General features: G+C 41.3%; 1 protein-coding gene across 2 annotated transcripts in view; it reads left to right on the top strand.

Moving 5' to 3' along the window:
• mthfd1l (methylenetetrahydrofolate dehydrogenase (NADP+ dependent) 1 like) overlaps positions 1–16,844 on the top strand; it is a 36,535-nt gene that overhangs the window by 10,757 nt on the left and 8,934 nt on the right. For both annotated transcript variants that reach the window (XM_046373360.1, XM_046373359.1), the window contains exons 18-25: positions 235–375; positions 1,819–1,887; positions 5,831–5,942; positions 11,928–12,067; positions 12,851–12,892; positions 15,020–15,123; positions 15,323–15,500; positions 16,613–16,720. In XM_046373360.1, coding sequence (XP_046229316.1) covers positions 235–375; positions 1,819–1,887; positions 5,831–5,942; positions 11,928–12,067; positions 12,851–12,892; positions 15,020–15,123; positions 15,323–15,500; positions 16,613–16,720 — 894 coding nt within the window. The remainder of the gene's footprint in view (positions 1–234; positions 376–1,818; positions 1,888–5,830; positions 5,943–11,927; positions 12,068–12,850; positions 12,893–15,019; positions 15,124–15,322; positions 15,501–16,612; positions 16,721–16,844) is intronic.

Here is a 16,844-nt window from a genome sequence, read left to right as displayed (position 1 = left end):
AGATTTCATTCACTCAGTTGTTAATCTTTACTAAGCAGTTAAAAACATTTTTGTGTGAAAATGTAAACATATTGTTTTGCATCACAGCTGCGAACCCTCACACAGTGACATGATTTCACACAGTAACAACCATGAAACAACAAGATTTCATGTTTGCTAAATTGAATATTTCAATTTGTTGCCTTTGTCGTTTACGTTGTGAATCTCCTTTTTTTGTTGTTTTTTAACTCCCAGACTGGGTTTGACATCGCTGTGGCCAGCGAGATCATGGCCATCCTGGCTCTGGCAGACAGCCTGGAGGACATGAAAAACAGACTGGCGCGCATGGTGGTGGGGACCAGCCGCTCCGGACAGCCCGTCACCGCTGAGGACCTGGTGTGTGTTACTGTGTGGTCTTTTCATTCAGAGAACGTGGGAATTTTAAACCTGACAATCTGACTGATGGCCCTTCGTCATGACATCTCAGAACTTCTACAATGAAAGTATTGAGTCAGCAGCCCCAGTTTTCGTCTTCTTAGTTCAGACAAATTGCAAGACCCAAACAAGTATGAAGTTGTCAACTGTCCTACATTTTTTAAGATGAAAATGTGTGACTTTGACAACAGATACAGGGAATAAAGAAACATAGTGAGCTATACAGAATATACTGCAAGCCCGACATTCAGATAGTGGGTTTAGTGAAAACTCTTGAGTTTGTTAAGCTTGAGGTGAGGGTTTTCTGCTCCAGAGAGAAAGAATTTAAACTCTGCATCAGTTACTGTGATAACAAACTCTATGAGCCTGAACTGCTCGCTGGCAGGTTTTCTTTCAACAAGCTCTGACTTTTCTTTCTCTCTCCAGTTCCCCTGAATTAAAATGGAGGCTCCACTTTTTATGTACTCGTTGCCATGGTGAATCATTGTATCGGGGGTCCATTGATGATGTTTTTTTTACATTTTTTTCATTCTAAATACGATGAATAGATGCAGCCTTCGAAATAAGTAGTTTAGTTAGTTAGTTTTAACGTTACAATTGTATAATTAATATATTATTACAGTCCATTATCTAGATTATTACATTTCCATTATTAAATTACTCTTAACTCAGTAACTCAATTCCATTATTATGCGCAACTTGCAGCAGTTCTGTTTGCTCAGGTTTTCGAACAGATAAAAGTCTTTCACTTTGTTTTGTCCACGCGGTGAAGATGTTCTTATTCTCCTTCATTTGCAGTCAAAAACGGAGGGAGTCATCTGAAATCTTATGTATGTTTGGAGACACAAAACATGCGAGGCTCCTCACTGACATCATTTAGTCTCTGCTGCCCTTTTCCGCAATTTTCCGTCAAACCCGCAGCTTAGGAATTTCCAAATTCCCACTTCCACCTCTTCCTCTCTTCAAAACAACGCATCTAATCTAGGTGTAACCTGCAATTATGACGTTAAGCAGAGTCTGTGCACATCTCACCAGATCCCTCTGTGGGGTCAGCTGGCTCTTGTTTCCCACAGACGACTGTGGCCTGTGTTGTTTCAGAGCCGTAGAGGAGGATCCCCTATAAAGTTACACTAGTCTTTTTGATTAGCCTGCATGCAAAAACATCGCCACACCTCAGAGGGAGCCCTGGTGAGAACACGGCGTATAACTGTGTGCATTATGTATGTGTCTTCAGATTGCTGACGTGGCATGTTTTTGGGAAGCGAGCTTGAGAGACTTGCACATGAACCGTAGTGCCACTTGTCATGTGTAACCAGTCGGGTTTATCAAGATTCCAACAAAAATGTAACTTTTCTCATATTTTCTGCTCTTTTCCTCATATTTCTTTTCTTTCTCCCCTGTCAGGGCGTGAGCGGAGCACTGGCCGTGTTAATGAAAGATGCCATCAAGCCCACGTTGATGCAGACCCTCGAGGTGAGACACGCGCACAACCCCACTTAAATAGTCATCACTCTGCTCGACGGCGTATTTTAGTGAATATCTTGTAGAATGAATAGGTAGGCAGTCCACAGGGATGTGAGAGTGCACACGGGACTCACATCTACCTCTGCTGTCAGAGAAAGAGAGAGCTCCACTGAGAGCTTTTAAGAAAGGAAAATAGATTGACCTTTTCCTCCCATGGCACTTTATCTTTATAGCAGTTTAGCAGCGGGGAGAGGAACAGGTGGAGCTGGCAGACGGGCCTTCCAGATTCATACCGTCCTGAGGAAACTTCTTATTTTGACGACTGGTGTGGCGACTTGTACCTTAACTCTGCCTCTCACTACATCTGGCTTTCATTTTGCTTTTGAGACATTGCAATTAGGTGAAGGGACACGTGATCACACAGGCACATACCATCAGTGACCCAAAGCTGTCCCTGTCTCGGGAAGAAGTCCAAACCTCAGAGTGATGGATGGAAAAATTTGGAGTTAGAGGGTTTAATGGACTGAATGGATACATAGTCGTGATCTTTATGTTTTTCTGGTACAGCCAAAGCCCACTTAAAAGAAGCACCAAATTTATGGAAGGCTGGCCCTTTAACTAACTTATCTATGAGGATGTAGACCTCCATGTACACTGGGACTGGAATCGTCCACTTCCTGTGTTCATTCAAGTTAAGAAGATAAAGCTTTAATTCTAAAAAAAGGTTAAGAATAGTTTACATTATATAGACATCAGAGGCAACAATTTCAAAATTAAATATTATCAACTATTTTAGATGACCTGTCATGTATTCAGCTCTTTAATGGAACAGTCTGTGTTAGTACATGTGTCACACTGACTGAGTTTACATTATTGGTTTAATTAGCAACTATTTTGATAATTAATTTGTAAAGCAAAAATACCCTAAAATGTTTCGAGCCTCTGAAATATGAATATTTGGAATTCTTTAAAAAAAACTTTCTGGGAATAAACGGATTATCTTTTGGTTGTAGCCTCTTGATTGGACCAAAACAAATTGGAATTGGAATAATCAACATTCAAACTGATAGTAAAAATAGTTGTCTACCGTTGTTGGTCAAATTGAATTGACATTTATCTGTTGAACTCGTATAAATGTTAAAAACTGTCTTTTTCCACCTGTTGAGATTCCTGCTGGTTGCTCCATTCACCCAGCGTTGTGTGTCTGTTGTTTTCAACCTGCAGGTTGGGACTCAAAGATAAATCTGATGGGTCACAAAATAACTCAAGGTTCACTGTGCAGGATTTAGGAGATGGAAATGGAGAAAAAGTGGTAAAGTAGTTGAATGCTGCAGCAGAGGAGTTAGTTACACAGTCGCCAGGCAAGTCTTGTAAAACTGTTTTTAAGGTTTAACTATAAACTAAAAAAAGCATTTTTCTTCCATCTTTGTCCTTGAAAAATATTTTTAGCCTTAAGTGCTCATTCTTGTGTCTTGGCTTTCTGCTGGAGTCTATACATCTGAGGGTTGTGGGCTCAAAGGTTTGCCCCACAAACTAAGTGTGTTTTACTGTTAGAATGATTTAATGCATTAGAGTTTAGCGTGTACAGCGAGTACAGTGTTAGCAGTCACGCTTCTGCTTTGTGTGTCTGTTGTTGAGCTATTTTCCATTTGTTTGTCCTTTGTTGGTTTTGAGAAGAAAGCTTGATTACATGTCTATTGGGTGGGGAGAACAAACACAGACTGGGTGTAGAGGGGAGTGCAGTGTTGCCTGCAGCTGAGATTTGGTTACGTTCTGTTTTTTTGGAGGAAGCGTTGTGGTCCTGTTGTGTGAAACTGTTTCCTGTGTGGGTTTCCTGTGATTCTGGTCAGGGAGCTGGTATTTGGACTGATCGGGCCTCAGAGCTCCATGAGAATTTTCCATTCAGCTTGACCGCCTGCGCCCTTTATGCCCTCTGCACTTGTGATTGTGTGTTTTGAATACAGATATGAGAATAGCATTGGCATATGGAAGCTTTTGTGTGTGTGTGTGTGTGTGTGTTAGAGCATGCATTTCTGTGTTGTTTCAGATGGGGCAGGGTTTGGCGGAGAAAGGAAGAGGGATAGTTTTTGAACCCATTCGCTGTGTACGTGTCTGTCATGCAGACCTCAGTCATTCTGTGCATTTTTCGAGCATCCTGTCTACGTGGACTCTCACCCAACCGCGTGCATCTTTCCCAGAGAGCTGCAGCAGACAATAGCAGTCAGACCTGAGACTCCGGGCTCACGGGTTTGAATCCTTGTCTGAAAATCTAATCTGGGAACATTTTATTAGTGTCGCACCAGGCTGCAGCTGGTGTAGCGGACAGTACAAGAGATGCACGAGAAGAGGAAACAGTGACATGATCTCCATTTTCCTGTTTTTATTCATTTCCCTCACCTTCATGATCCTCCCGTCCACCGGTCGAAGAGGTGACACACTTATTTCATTTATTTTTTCGTCAAACACCCACCGGGGACGCGACACTTGTGGCTTTATTATGACCTGAATCAAAACCCCTCCCCCCTGTGTACGGATGTAGAAAGAGTCTGAAATGTGAACTGGGCCCAGTTCAAGTCCGTCATTTGCAAACACACATGGAAATCCACGTAATGTATGACGTGTGTTGACTTTCCATTTGAGTAAAGAAATGAACATGTTATTGAAAGGATATCTTGAATTTCCCTCTGGATCAATAAAGTATCTATCTATCTATCTAACTGTACTTTTACCTGCCTCTCCCTCTTTTCCATATATTCTCTCTTTCTCTCCATGCAGTTCGATGCTGCTGTAATCCACTCTACTGGTTTACACTCTACTGGTTTCTACTGGAGACAAATAGACGACTGGAAGCGCTTGTCAGAGCCTTGTTGAATGGCCGATTTGCTCCTCTGAGGGGAGGCTGTTTATGCAGGCAGAGGGAGAAATATGCAAACAAAAGCTTAGAAAATTTTGCAAGGCCTTCCCATCCTTCCTTTTTCCTCCCTCTCAAGGAATTCGCATGCAGTTTAACAATGGGTCAGATGGCTTTTCCCAGTTTTCTTCTTGACCAGTTCTCTCAGCAATTTCCCTTTTAAAGTCTGTCATGAGTGCAACGGAAGGATTGCGATCTTGAGGAGTAGACGTTTGCTTGGAAACCACGCTCTTTGATGCTCTGCTATTTCTAAGATGGTTGCACACAGCAGAATATCTGAATAATTCAGAACCATGACTGCTGTAACAGCGGCTGTGAGTTCACTCAGTAGCAGCAAAGTCACCTCAGCTGAGAAGGAAGTAATTTCGGGTGCAGTTGTAGAAAATCTACATGAGATCATATTGTTTGTTATGTCCATTCTCACATAGTTGTCCTTTTTAAATTATTGTACTTGGATCTATTCTGTTCTAAAGCTCTGAGGTTGTCATATTTGTACCCATGTTATTTCATTTATTTTAAGATCTAAGTCATTATTCCTTACGTAAAGTTAAATCATCGCGTTATTAGAAAGGTCCAGTTCAGTGTACTCCTCTCTTGCATCTGTGTAGAAGGGAACCCTCAAACTGTGAGACCTGACAGCCGAAACCCTACTTGTACTTCTTTACTCTCCCCATTGTGTGCATGTTCAGAGTGGTAAGGTCAGTAACTGAAAGTAATTTTACCGGCCTGTGTGTCAGCCAGACACAGAAACTTGCTCTTGAAGTCCTCTTTTAGTTTTTGTGTGTCCAGCCTTTGGGGAGTTATCCAAATCAGCAGGGGAAGGAAGCCTGGCACTCAGGCTGGCAGGCCAGTTGAGTACCTCTTAAATTGTGTTTTTTTAGAAACATTGTCAGCCAAAGTGCATCCACACTTCAATATTTATCCTGGATGCTTCTGAAACATGTTGAATGCAGTGTGAAAGAGTTGCTTAGTCCTTATTGAAACCTGCGTCGTTTTCTGAACTCCTCCTGCATGTTTATGTGCTCCTCTTAATTGTTGCAGGGTACGCCAGTGTTTGTCCATGCTGGGCCCTTTGCCAACATCGCCCATGGCAACTCCTCGGTGCTGGCAGACAAGCTGGCTTTGAAGTTGGCTGGACGGGACGGCTTCGTGGGTAAGAGCACACAGTCTCCAGATCACACACACACAAGCCAAGTGTACGCACAGCCACAAAACCTTTGGGGATGACGAACAACAAGATGTTAACTGTAAAGGCTAGGAGCCCCATATGTGGAGGAATTTAAGGCATAAGCTTCCTCAGCAGGGCAGAATCATAATTTACTGTTTACTCCAGTCGGTAACTTCAGCTCGTTCCCCTGTTGGTGCAACCTTTGGCCTGTATTCATTTCAGTTCTGGCTGAGTGGTGTGCCGCTCTGGTGTCTTGCCACTACATAACTTTCTAGGAAAGCGGTGGAAAGATTGCATAAAAAAACACATGAGAGAGGAAGGAAGCTGATTGATAAGCTTAAGAGCCCCTGGAATGTTTCAGAGTAAACCACACTAATCCCTTCAACGTCAAAGCATACTTGCGTACTTCCATTTTTATCTATCTGTCTATCCCCCCTGCTCTCTTTCTGCGTCCATTTGCTTTGGCTGCGCAGCTATGTTTGGAATGTGTGTGTCTGTGCATGTGTTGTTGTTGAGTTTGTCAGGCGCATTTGATGCACATGCAGATCACGCCAAGGCAGAGGGATGGTTTTTCTGCATGAGTGCACCAGCGGGCGTCTATTCGGGCATATGCAACATTTACACAGGCTGCCACCTGTGAGCTTTGAGAGTTGGGTTTCACAACAGTGGAGCTGAGAAGCAGCGAGGCTCGTAGGCGCTCCCCCTCTTGTTTTCCAGCTGTCCGTCTCGTTCCCTCCTGTCCCCGTCTGTGTGTTTGTTACCTGACTCTCAGGTATGCCTGGAACTCAACCTCCCTCCTTTTCCTCCCCCCGGCAGCTGGGATGCGTGTGCCCCTGCCTCCCTCTCAAGCTTGTTTCCCTGCAGCTTCTGGGCAGCCAAGTTAAGAAAATGAATAATTGTGCATATACAGTCAGTTTTTTTTTTGTCTAGTTTTATCACACGACTTCTGTTGGTTATATAACATTATACTCACCAGAGTGATCACTGAGATTGTGAAACTTGAAATCTGATGGGAAACGAGAAATGAGCTGTTGAGAAATCAGATAGATATATTTTACATAAGTTGATAATTTAGTTAGACTGGTTAAACCACTTTATTTAAAGAAATGCAAAGAGCACCCAAATTGTCTAACTCCCCACAGCACAGGAAAAATTGAATAACTACACAAAGTCCATTAGGTCCAAGTTAAACAAGGATAATCTGTAGACTGTAATGGATTCACAATAGACTGTTTGGGTAATTATTTTATTGCTCGCCTTTGTGTCCTTTCCCAAATAAGTTTGACTAACCTGCGCGTTTCTTTAAAGCTGCTCTAGTGAATATTTTTGTTTTAAAAAAGTGCTCACCCGTAATGACAAGCCCATCGAGGGTCATCACCCAACTGCAACTGTTCTCCTCGGCTGTAGGTTGCGATTTTCTTTCAGTTTTACTTGCTTGCAACCTTTTTGGTTCCCTCTCAACAGTTTCATCACTCTGGTTTCTAGACATAAACAGACGGTTGTTCTCAACAAAACACAGAAAAAAGCTCTAAAAACACACTCTGCGCTATGTGCTCAGCTTCAAATGGCAGACAGACAAAGTTAGCAACCAGATGGTGAACACAATAGAGTATCTGGTTGCTAAAGACCCAGATGTTGTTCCTCAGGAGTACGTGGAGACCAGTCCAGAACCAAAAGGAGAGCGAATGTTGGACTTACATGTGCCAAATGAATGCTAATGATGCTTCATGTTTGTTAGCTGTGTAAATAAGTAATTGTTGTGCCGTATCAACTTGATAAGGTGATAATTTCACTATTGTGGTTGTGGCTTGTTTCTGCTCTACCCACGTGTCCTGAAAATCAGTGCTGCTTTATAACAAATCAAATCAGTTTTATTTTAAAGGCCCAATATATAACAAATTTGCCTGAAGGAGCTTTACAGTCTGTACAACAAAACCTTAGGAGTTGCCTTGGAGCAGTGATCTCTCTGTCAGAATGGATTAGCAATAGATGTAATGGTGACGTAAAACAGTGTTCCTACAGCTCAGCTATCGATTTGATGAGTGCATTATTATTATGGCAATAAACTTGATAATTAAAAGCAATGGCCAAAGGAACAAAAATTAATTTATAATAAGTTGAAATTATTTGTACAGTCTTTGAATGTGCTGTAACCGCATCACAATGTCTTTAAGTAATATGCAGTTCGGTTTGATTACGGGAAAGGGAAGTACATGAACTCTGTGTGAACTCCATGGGGGTGTGTATGAGAATACACTCATGGCTGTGCTTCATCATGCTTTGTATTATTGTGGGTTTTTTTAAATCACTATGGAATCTGGACTTGAAATGGAGAAATGCTGGTATTGGAGGGGTTACTGGGGGGATAAATTCCACATGCCAGATGTGAGGGATTCCTCTATCATTAACAGTCTGGAGTATCAAGTGCAGATAACCCCTGGGTACTGACTTACTGTTAGAGTTCTTGGACCGCTAACTAAGCCTCCCTGAAACTAAGGCAACAAATCATTTGGGCTTTTAGAGAAAGTGGCCCCTGGGAAATGATGATACATTCAGCATGTAAAACTTTTTAAGGTCTACACCCTTCTTGACAGGGTTTTAAAAAAAATAAATTAAAAAAATAAAATGTCTAGATGTACACACTCACTGTTTTAACTTGTCTTAAACTCACAAATGCTTCATTGATGTACTAAATTGGGTTTTAAAAGACGCAATCTTGAGAGGTTTATTCACATATTATATTATTCATTTAAATAGTGTTTAAATTCTCTCTCCTGGGTTTCTGCACACAATATTTATTTATGCACTGGTTTGCACATCAGCTGCAAATGCATTAATAATACAGTCCTCAAATAGTATGATGGCAGGAATCTTATATCGTATATTAATCGATCAGTTGGTCGAGAGATGATTAATAAACCCTATTTTTTAAGATAAATTAATCATTTTATGTGAATGCCAAAGTTTAAAAAAAGTACAGAAAAGGGGCCTTCTTTCAGTATAAACACTTGCTGATTTTTGTAGCCCTGGTTGGATGTGATGAGCTGTCTGAAGACTATTTTAAAAGAAGACTTTTTTCACTATTTTATAAGACAACTGATTCATTGAAAAAAATAATCAGTGGATTAATCAATTGAAAATAGTCCTTAGCAGCTCGACTAAGAAATACATGGCTTATTATGGCAAGCTCTAACAGGAAGTGGATGACTACGTGCAGATGGCCTACTTTCCAGCCTTTTCATTAGTGCTGATCCCGGCGCTTTGACTGATAGTGACACCATCCAGCTCTCTTTCCACTCACAGCAACACTGACCTCGTCTTTCCCTCTTGCTCTCTGAGCAGTTCAGGGTTGTCACACAGGTCAGGAAGCTTGCAAGTGTTTCCTCCTCACATCCTCTGGGGTTAGTCTCCTGCTTGGTTTAATGCCACAGTGGGAGGCTTGTCCTCGCTGCTGTCATTGTACACTTGCTGCTTTTGTTTTCATTCTTCTCTCTCTGATTGTGCTTTGCTCAAGCCTTATTGTGCGTGTGCGATATGACCGTTCCTGCGCTCAGTTTGGGGGAGATTGCACAATTTATGGAAATACCCTCAAATCCTGTACTTAAGAATGTGTTTTTCATTTGCAGGCTGGTGTTCTGTATTGCTAACGAGAAACATTACACTCTGTCAGCAGTCTGTGGCCTTATGAATTTGAGTATCATTCTTGTCCTTCAGGCTTTATTTGTTGCTATTTGCACAAAGGGACTCGGCCAAATGGATTCGGCCAAAGCCAAACCCCTTCAGAACACAATTTCTGCCTAGTGTCATTATTTTACATTTTCAGAGTAAGTCCTTTTAAGAAGATTCTTAAAATTTGATTTTTGATTATTCTCTTGTTCTTGTCCCCAGACAGTCTTTTTGTCTTTCCAATTTAATTAAGCTCCTTGTCTCTTTTCCGTTTCCTTCCTTTCTTTTTTTTCTGCCTTTCTTCTGTCCCTCCCTTCCTCGCAGTCAAATAAATCATACTTTCATCAGTAACGCAGAGGAGCCACAGAGAGCACAGTGATTTCTTTATGGAAACACTTGTTTTCTCCTCAGAACCTCAGAGGCGTGTGCTTTATCAAGTGTCAGGCACAAGCAGTGAGAGCCGATGTTCTCTTATAACAAAGCAATGAATGTTTAAATCCTTTTCTTCTTTCTATTAAGTTTAATTCAGTTTTTATTTTAGAACTGATGCAAATCATTCCTGTGTCTGTGAAAGCTTAACTGCACTCTATAAAATGTGCTTTCACTGTATAGATCAAATCTGTGCTCACATAAAAGCATTTAAAAGGCCTACACATAATTTATCACATTACTTTCATTTGTTTCCTCACCCACTTCCTCGTCATATTTGATCATTATCCTTTAATTTAATTAAATGTTAAGAGGTTGAGCTCTTGGTTATTGTGTGTCGCATCCGCTCTGCCCACATGTGGATTTCACAGATAGAAGGTGAAAGGTGCTGCTGGTTTGGTCTTCATTCGACAGCGTACTCCTTTCTCTGATGGAAACCTTTGTGCTGCACTGCCCAGTGAATTCAGGGAATATGTTTGGACTGAGTACACTTTTGGCCTGCTTCCCTGCTGCAACGATGAGCTGACGCTCTAGTGGGATCTGAATTCTGTTTATTAGAATAACAAAATTATTATATCCACTCGGCTCTTTCACTCTTTCTCCCTGTTGCCTCAATCTTGTGTAATTGTGCTGTGTTCCTCCCTCCATGAGCCTCCTTGTTGTTTTCAGTGCCATTTAATTGATTGTATGCTCTACTTTGTTTCTTTTTTCTGACTGACTGTTTCCTGGTTTTTAATGTTTCCCAAGTTAATTTTAGGTGTTATCGGTCTCAGGTTCTGAAATTTTTAAAAATGTTCTTGAAATGTTGTTAGCTTCAAGAGCTTTAAGAATGAATCTGATGAGGTAAAACATCAAATATATTAGCTTTTTACTGTTTCCAGTTAAATACATGTCAAAAAAGTTTATCAAATTGCCACCTCGTTTTGTGTCTGTTTTACACAACTTCTTAAGTTTTTTTGGAATTTGGGGTCTTTCCTGCGAATTCCTGTGAATGTCACATGGCTGCTTCATTTTGCATTTTCACACCACCAAATCACAATTCGAAGCAGATTTGGAAATGTATGTGTAGTTCTTTATTTATTCCCCCATCCAGGGTCCAAATGACAGTGTTCCCTCAAGGCTAAACAGACAGCATGGGAAGCTAAAAGGGACTACATGGCACTAAATAGCAAAAATAAATTAAAACCTCACCAAACAAATTAGATGTGAAATCAGGTACAGAATTCCTCTAAAATCCTTGTAAGGGTTGTAGTACAGTGGTGCCACACACATACGCACAGTATGAAAACAGTCCCACACACATAACCACAACAAGTAACAGGAAACCTTATCTTAACAAGGCCGTCATTCCAGGTGGACTATTTGCTTTGTTTGGAGCCCGTTCAAGAGGCCTGTGTGTAGGGCCGTCCATATCAGAGGCCTTCTGTCTCTTTGAGAGGCCTTACAGTCAACCCATTTCTCACTACAGTGAAACACTCAGGCTCACCTCTTATTCCCACAATTCTTCGTTTTTTAAGTGGTTATTATGATACTGTTTGATACGATGCTGCTTTATGACAAGCAGACGAGACATTCTTTATGGTTTATATCTTAATACCTGTCACTAGTTCAGATTCCTCGCTCTGATATGTCAGAAAATTAGAATTACATTTCATGTCGGGGTGCTGAGGATGTCCCACAGATCAGGTCTGTCACATGAACTTCTCTTGAAACTTCACTACTTGAAAAGCATAACAACAAAAGATGGAGAAAATGGATTTAAAAAAAAATATATAGACTCAATAGATTATTGTTAGAAACCTGTATTATTAGAACTTGCAATATGTAGCTGTGTTTTCTTGTTCTTTGTAAAACCTCCTGTCGATTTCCTCACAGTTACAGAAGCTGGTTTTGGAGCAGACATCGGGATGGAGAAGTTCTTCAACATCAAATGTCGTGCGTCAGGGCTGCGGCCAAATGTGGTGGTGCTGGTCGCAACTGTCCGAGCGTTAAAGATGCATGGCGGTGGCCCAAATGTAAGTTCGCATAACACATTCAACAAAACAGCAAAGACAGTAAGAATAAATATATAATGGTCACTTTGTCTTCTTCTGTGGGACATAATGGTGCCTCAGAGCATCCTAATGTGGTTTTGCAGCCTGGCTTTTACCCATTCTTGTTCCGTGATGTATTAGAATTGAATAATCAACGGCACTGATGTTTTCAACAACCCAAGCTAACATGTGACGCTGTTACACACACAGCCTCAGTCAAGCTGTAACATGCTATGCCACTATGGAACTGTAACTCACCACAAATTTATTAACCAGATTTTGCGATTACTGAATGTTATTTTTGCACATATGCATCCACAGGACAAACAGCGGATTTGTACACTGCATCCCAGTAAGACGCGTCACAAGGTTTCTGTCTGTGCTGTCCTGACACGTAGTCAACCTGTAGACCTTAAGTGTACGATCACATTCCACACATTATGTACATTAAGAAGTGCATTCAAGGGCAAGTCAGATGTTTCATGCATTGCTCCATGAAAGAAATGTGCTAAACCGGCCTACATTCAATTCTAGAAATTATAATATTTATTTATATTAATTATCCTAAATTAACAGCAGCTTTTGCAATTTTTCAATGGAAACATTAAATCGAGGACCAGGCAAGAAAACAGCAGTTCTGCATCACAAATGAATCCAAATAAGTCCAAAAAAAAAGCAAAAATACATGGAAAATGAAACAACGCACTCTTGAATGTGATATAATACTGAAGTGTTTGGTTATTTGTTTTCTTTGTGTGATTTTAGGTCTCAGCCGGCGCACCCCTTCCCAGAGAGTACATTGATGAGGTATGAGCCATGTGGAAATGCATAAATGCACACAAAAATAAGCACAGCCACAGTGATTAAAACCTCCAGTATGAAGCAGACATGACAAACCTGTAAACATTGTAGAGCTGAGGAGTGCTTGGCTTGTGACATCACTTCCAATCAAGTTAGAATAATTGGCTGAGCCTGTTTTATTACATTTAGCTGTAAAGTTCAGGATGTTTCCAGGATAATTAAAGCTATTAAAACCCATCGCCCAATGCAAGACTCTAATTATAAAATAATCATGTGCTCATTAACATAATGCTCTTTGGTGGTGAGCATGTGTGCTTTGTTTTTGAGTGGTCTGCCATGGCAGCTGTACAGAACTGTGTGTGGCGTGGCAATACAGCATCCTCTTAGCGTGGCTCTGGGGCCTCGACATTCTCAACATGCCCTTAGGGCCTCTCGCAAGCCTGACCCCCAGTAAAAATGGGAAAGAGCAGGATATCTCCAACTTCCTGAATACTTACACATTGGTGAAACACAGTTTGCACAATATTACCTACCACTTATGAAGTCCTTTACGCTGGTTTGTCTCGCTGAGGGCAAGAGTGTGTGGTGTGAGTCAGGAAAGGTTTGGGAGGTGAGCTATCTTTTGACACGTTTATGTGGATATGTGTGTGTGATGCAATAAAAAAAAAAAAACAGATCGTCTCCTTCAGGCCTCCAGCTGTATTCTCAGGGACATTTAATTCCACACCTGCATGCATAAATATTTCGCCCTCTAACATGGTTAAGAGAACCTATTTGATTAACAGCACAAATAGAGGCTTTGCATGTGGTTTCCGGATATTTGGGCTTTAGTAATTTGGAGATGGGATTCTTTAGATGTGTGTGTGTGTGTGTGTGTTTATGTTCATATCTGGCTAGAATCGCTGGTCTTTCAGGCAGGTTCAGCTGAGTAAATAATGAAGCTGTATAAGTTAATTGTGAAGCTTGTAATAAGAACCAGAAGTACTGGAGAAAACAGAGCCAGGGAAATGAATTTATGGGACCTGCGTGGCCTTGCTGCTTTGAGTCTGAGGGCTGCTGCTCGTGCTCACACACACACGCACACACACACACAGTGCATGATTGGATTACTGTGGTTAAACCTGGAGTAACTGCACAGGATGCTGATATTGTGCCTGAGAATAAGTGGACACATAGTAGTATACAATGTGTGAATGAATAATTAATAACTGCTCCCAGACGAGTACTAACAGTATTTATTTTTCCTGTAAGAAGGTCTGAGTTTTTTATTTGAAACTACAAACATGAACACAGGAGTGAAAGTAAAGTCCAAACCATAAATGTAAAAGCTTCAACGGTACTGAAAGCAGAACAAAGAGAGACTGGAGTGGACCTGAAGGTTCCAGGTTTGAAAACAGAAGGCAGTGCTAACGTGCCTTAAACCTGGAATCTTTCTTATGGCCGACGGGGGCCGACTCCACTGGTTTCAAAAAAGAAGTCCAGTTGTTGTGAGAAAATGACCCTACTTCTCACTTGATGGTCCCATTTAGGGTAGAATATGTGACAGGTTGCTACCACAGTATGCCCTCAGATTTTCAGTCAGATCCACTAGAGGAGATGGAGGGGCAGCAATGCGTATCTTCCCCAGCACCACCGTCTCGTCCAGATATGGTCGCCATAATGCCAAACTTCAAAACTGTAAAACTCCACAAACAATGAGTGACATTGCTGTGGCTGTGTTGTCTAAAAATTCAGCTAAATGGGCCAATAGGAAATGAAATTTAAATAAGCTTTTAGTGGATTTGTGGACTTCCTGTCATACCCTTCAAATTATATCTCTGCATGCTACTTGGCAATGAAGGCAAAGTCAGGTCTCCAGCATTAGTCCCCCTGTTGTGGTCTAATGTAATTAAAAACTATCCAAAAATACAGTCACATATTAAGCTAGGCTTTTAGCATTTCATTCTGCTTGTCTTTGAGAATACTGTCAGTAGAGACAGAATTTTGATGTTGCAGGTGTACAGCTATAACTTTTTTTTTTTCAGATGTGACAGGACATATTGTATTTACTCTTTTTGAATGTCTTGTGTTTCGGTGCTGGAGGAATAACACATTTCTGACCTTTGTTTCTCCCGTCTTGTTTTTCTCCTCTAGAATCTGAGCCTAGTTGCGGGCGGTTGCCATAGCAACCTCAGGAAACAGATCCAAATAGCACACCTGTTTGGTGTACCGGTGGTGGTGGCCCTCAATGTCTTCAAGTAAGATGCTTGCAGACGCACACATCCACAAAAATACAACTCGAGTCACCAACTATTCCATAACATAAAGCAAAGTAATAGAATGTAGCCCCTCATAAGCGGTGCGTTTATTGGCTTCACTTGTGTGTGTGTAAATGTGTAATTTGTCATCGTGGCTACCAAGCACTGCTAACAGTGTTTCCTTTGGGTGATCCTTTAGGACAGACACACAGGCAGAGATCGACCTTGTGTGTCAGCTGGCAAAAGAGTGTGGAGCGTCTGACGCTGTGCCGTGTCACCACTGGGCGCAGGGCGGGCGAGGCTCCTTGGAGCTGGCCCAAGCTGTGAATGAAGCTGCTAGCAGACCCAGCAGCTTTCAGTTCCTGTACAACATCGAGGTGAGAGCAGATACTCGAGATGAAAAAAAAAAAAAAAGCATGCATGCATGTTTCTCAATTAAGAATGATTTAAGATCCCCTCCAGACACATTTTAAACACACCCTGAATAATACTTTGTGTGTGATGTGGATTTTCCACAAAAAAAGTTGGATTACCCAGTTAAAAATGATGTCTAGCCTTTCTCCCTCAAAGAAAGATACAGAATCTGCGAATATACAAATATTTTTTTCTGTTATTTCACTGAAAAGTCCACATTCATGCATCATTCTGTACAGTGAAAGTCAAACATTTTTTGGAGCCTTTTTGAGTCTTGGACTCATTTTAATGCAGCTTTGTGCTGAAAGACTTGTCAGTTTATTCAGTGTCTTTGTTTTGGTGCTGTATGATATATTTTTCAGTTGTAATTTTCCCTCTCCCTACTTTATCAGTGTGCAGTACTTTCTGTTTGTAGTTAATGATGTTGTTTTCTGGCAGTGTAGCCAGAGAATGTGGAAGTAGAAAAAACATCAGCTGGTTTGAGTTAGTGAGCTTGGGAAGTTGTGACTTACATTAACTGATCCTGTTACACTGACGTGTCTGTGGGGACGTGCATGTGTTTATGCATGTGCCCTGCATATCAAGAGTACATCTCTATGAGTTAAACAGGTCTAGTACTAATTTACTAAATTCAGTTCTAAATTAAATAGTTCAGTTAAATTAGTAAACTCGAAGGGCACTCGGACAGTATGTGCTTCCACCACGGCCAATAGTCCACTTTTCTGTCACAGTGGTTAATCAAGGACCCCTAAACTGACAGAAACTAGTCCATGGATCCCCAGTTAATAAGAGTTTGTCCCAGGGTCCCCCATCTGATGTTGTATTACTGAAAATGTATAAAACCCACGACCAAAATAGTCCATACACTCTGTCATCGCCTATTTTTTCTGGCGATCTCTGAGGAACCCCCTCAGGGGCTTCTGGGGATCCCCACACTCTTGATTAAGAACCCCTGTTGTACACTATACAAATCTGCAAAGACACCCTCTACTTGTCTGTACACGTTTCCAATACAACTGAAATATAAACTGATGTGTGCTGCGCTTCCACCTGTCCTTGGCCGTCTTTGCCATAGATGCCAATAGTGGAGAAGATCAGAACAATTGCCCAGAAAGTGTATGGAGCTGATGACATTGAGCTGTCACCGGAGGCCAAAGCCAAGATAGATTACTACAATCAACAGGTGAGATCACTGCTGCTGCTGCAAAAACAAGAGACAAGCACACTGCATCTCCTCTCCGTCTCTCTTTGTGTCTCACTTTCTCTTTTACTTACACACACACACACACTAACCTCTTTTTCTTTTT

The sequence above is a fragment of the Scatophagus argus genome, chromosome 19 (assembly GCF_020382885.2).
Source record: "Scatophagus argus isolate fScaArg1 chromosome 19, fScaArg1.pri, whole genome shotgun sequence".
Classification (NCBI taxonomy): Eukaryota; Metazoa; Chordata; class Actinopteri; family Scatophagidae; genus Scatophagus; species Scatophagus argus.
Note: the sequence above shows the minus strand (reverse complement) of the source record. Positions and strands in the feature narration are given on the sequence as shown.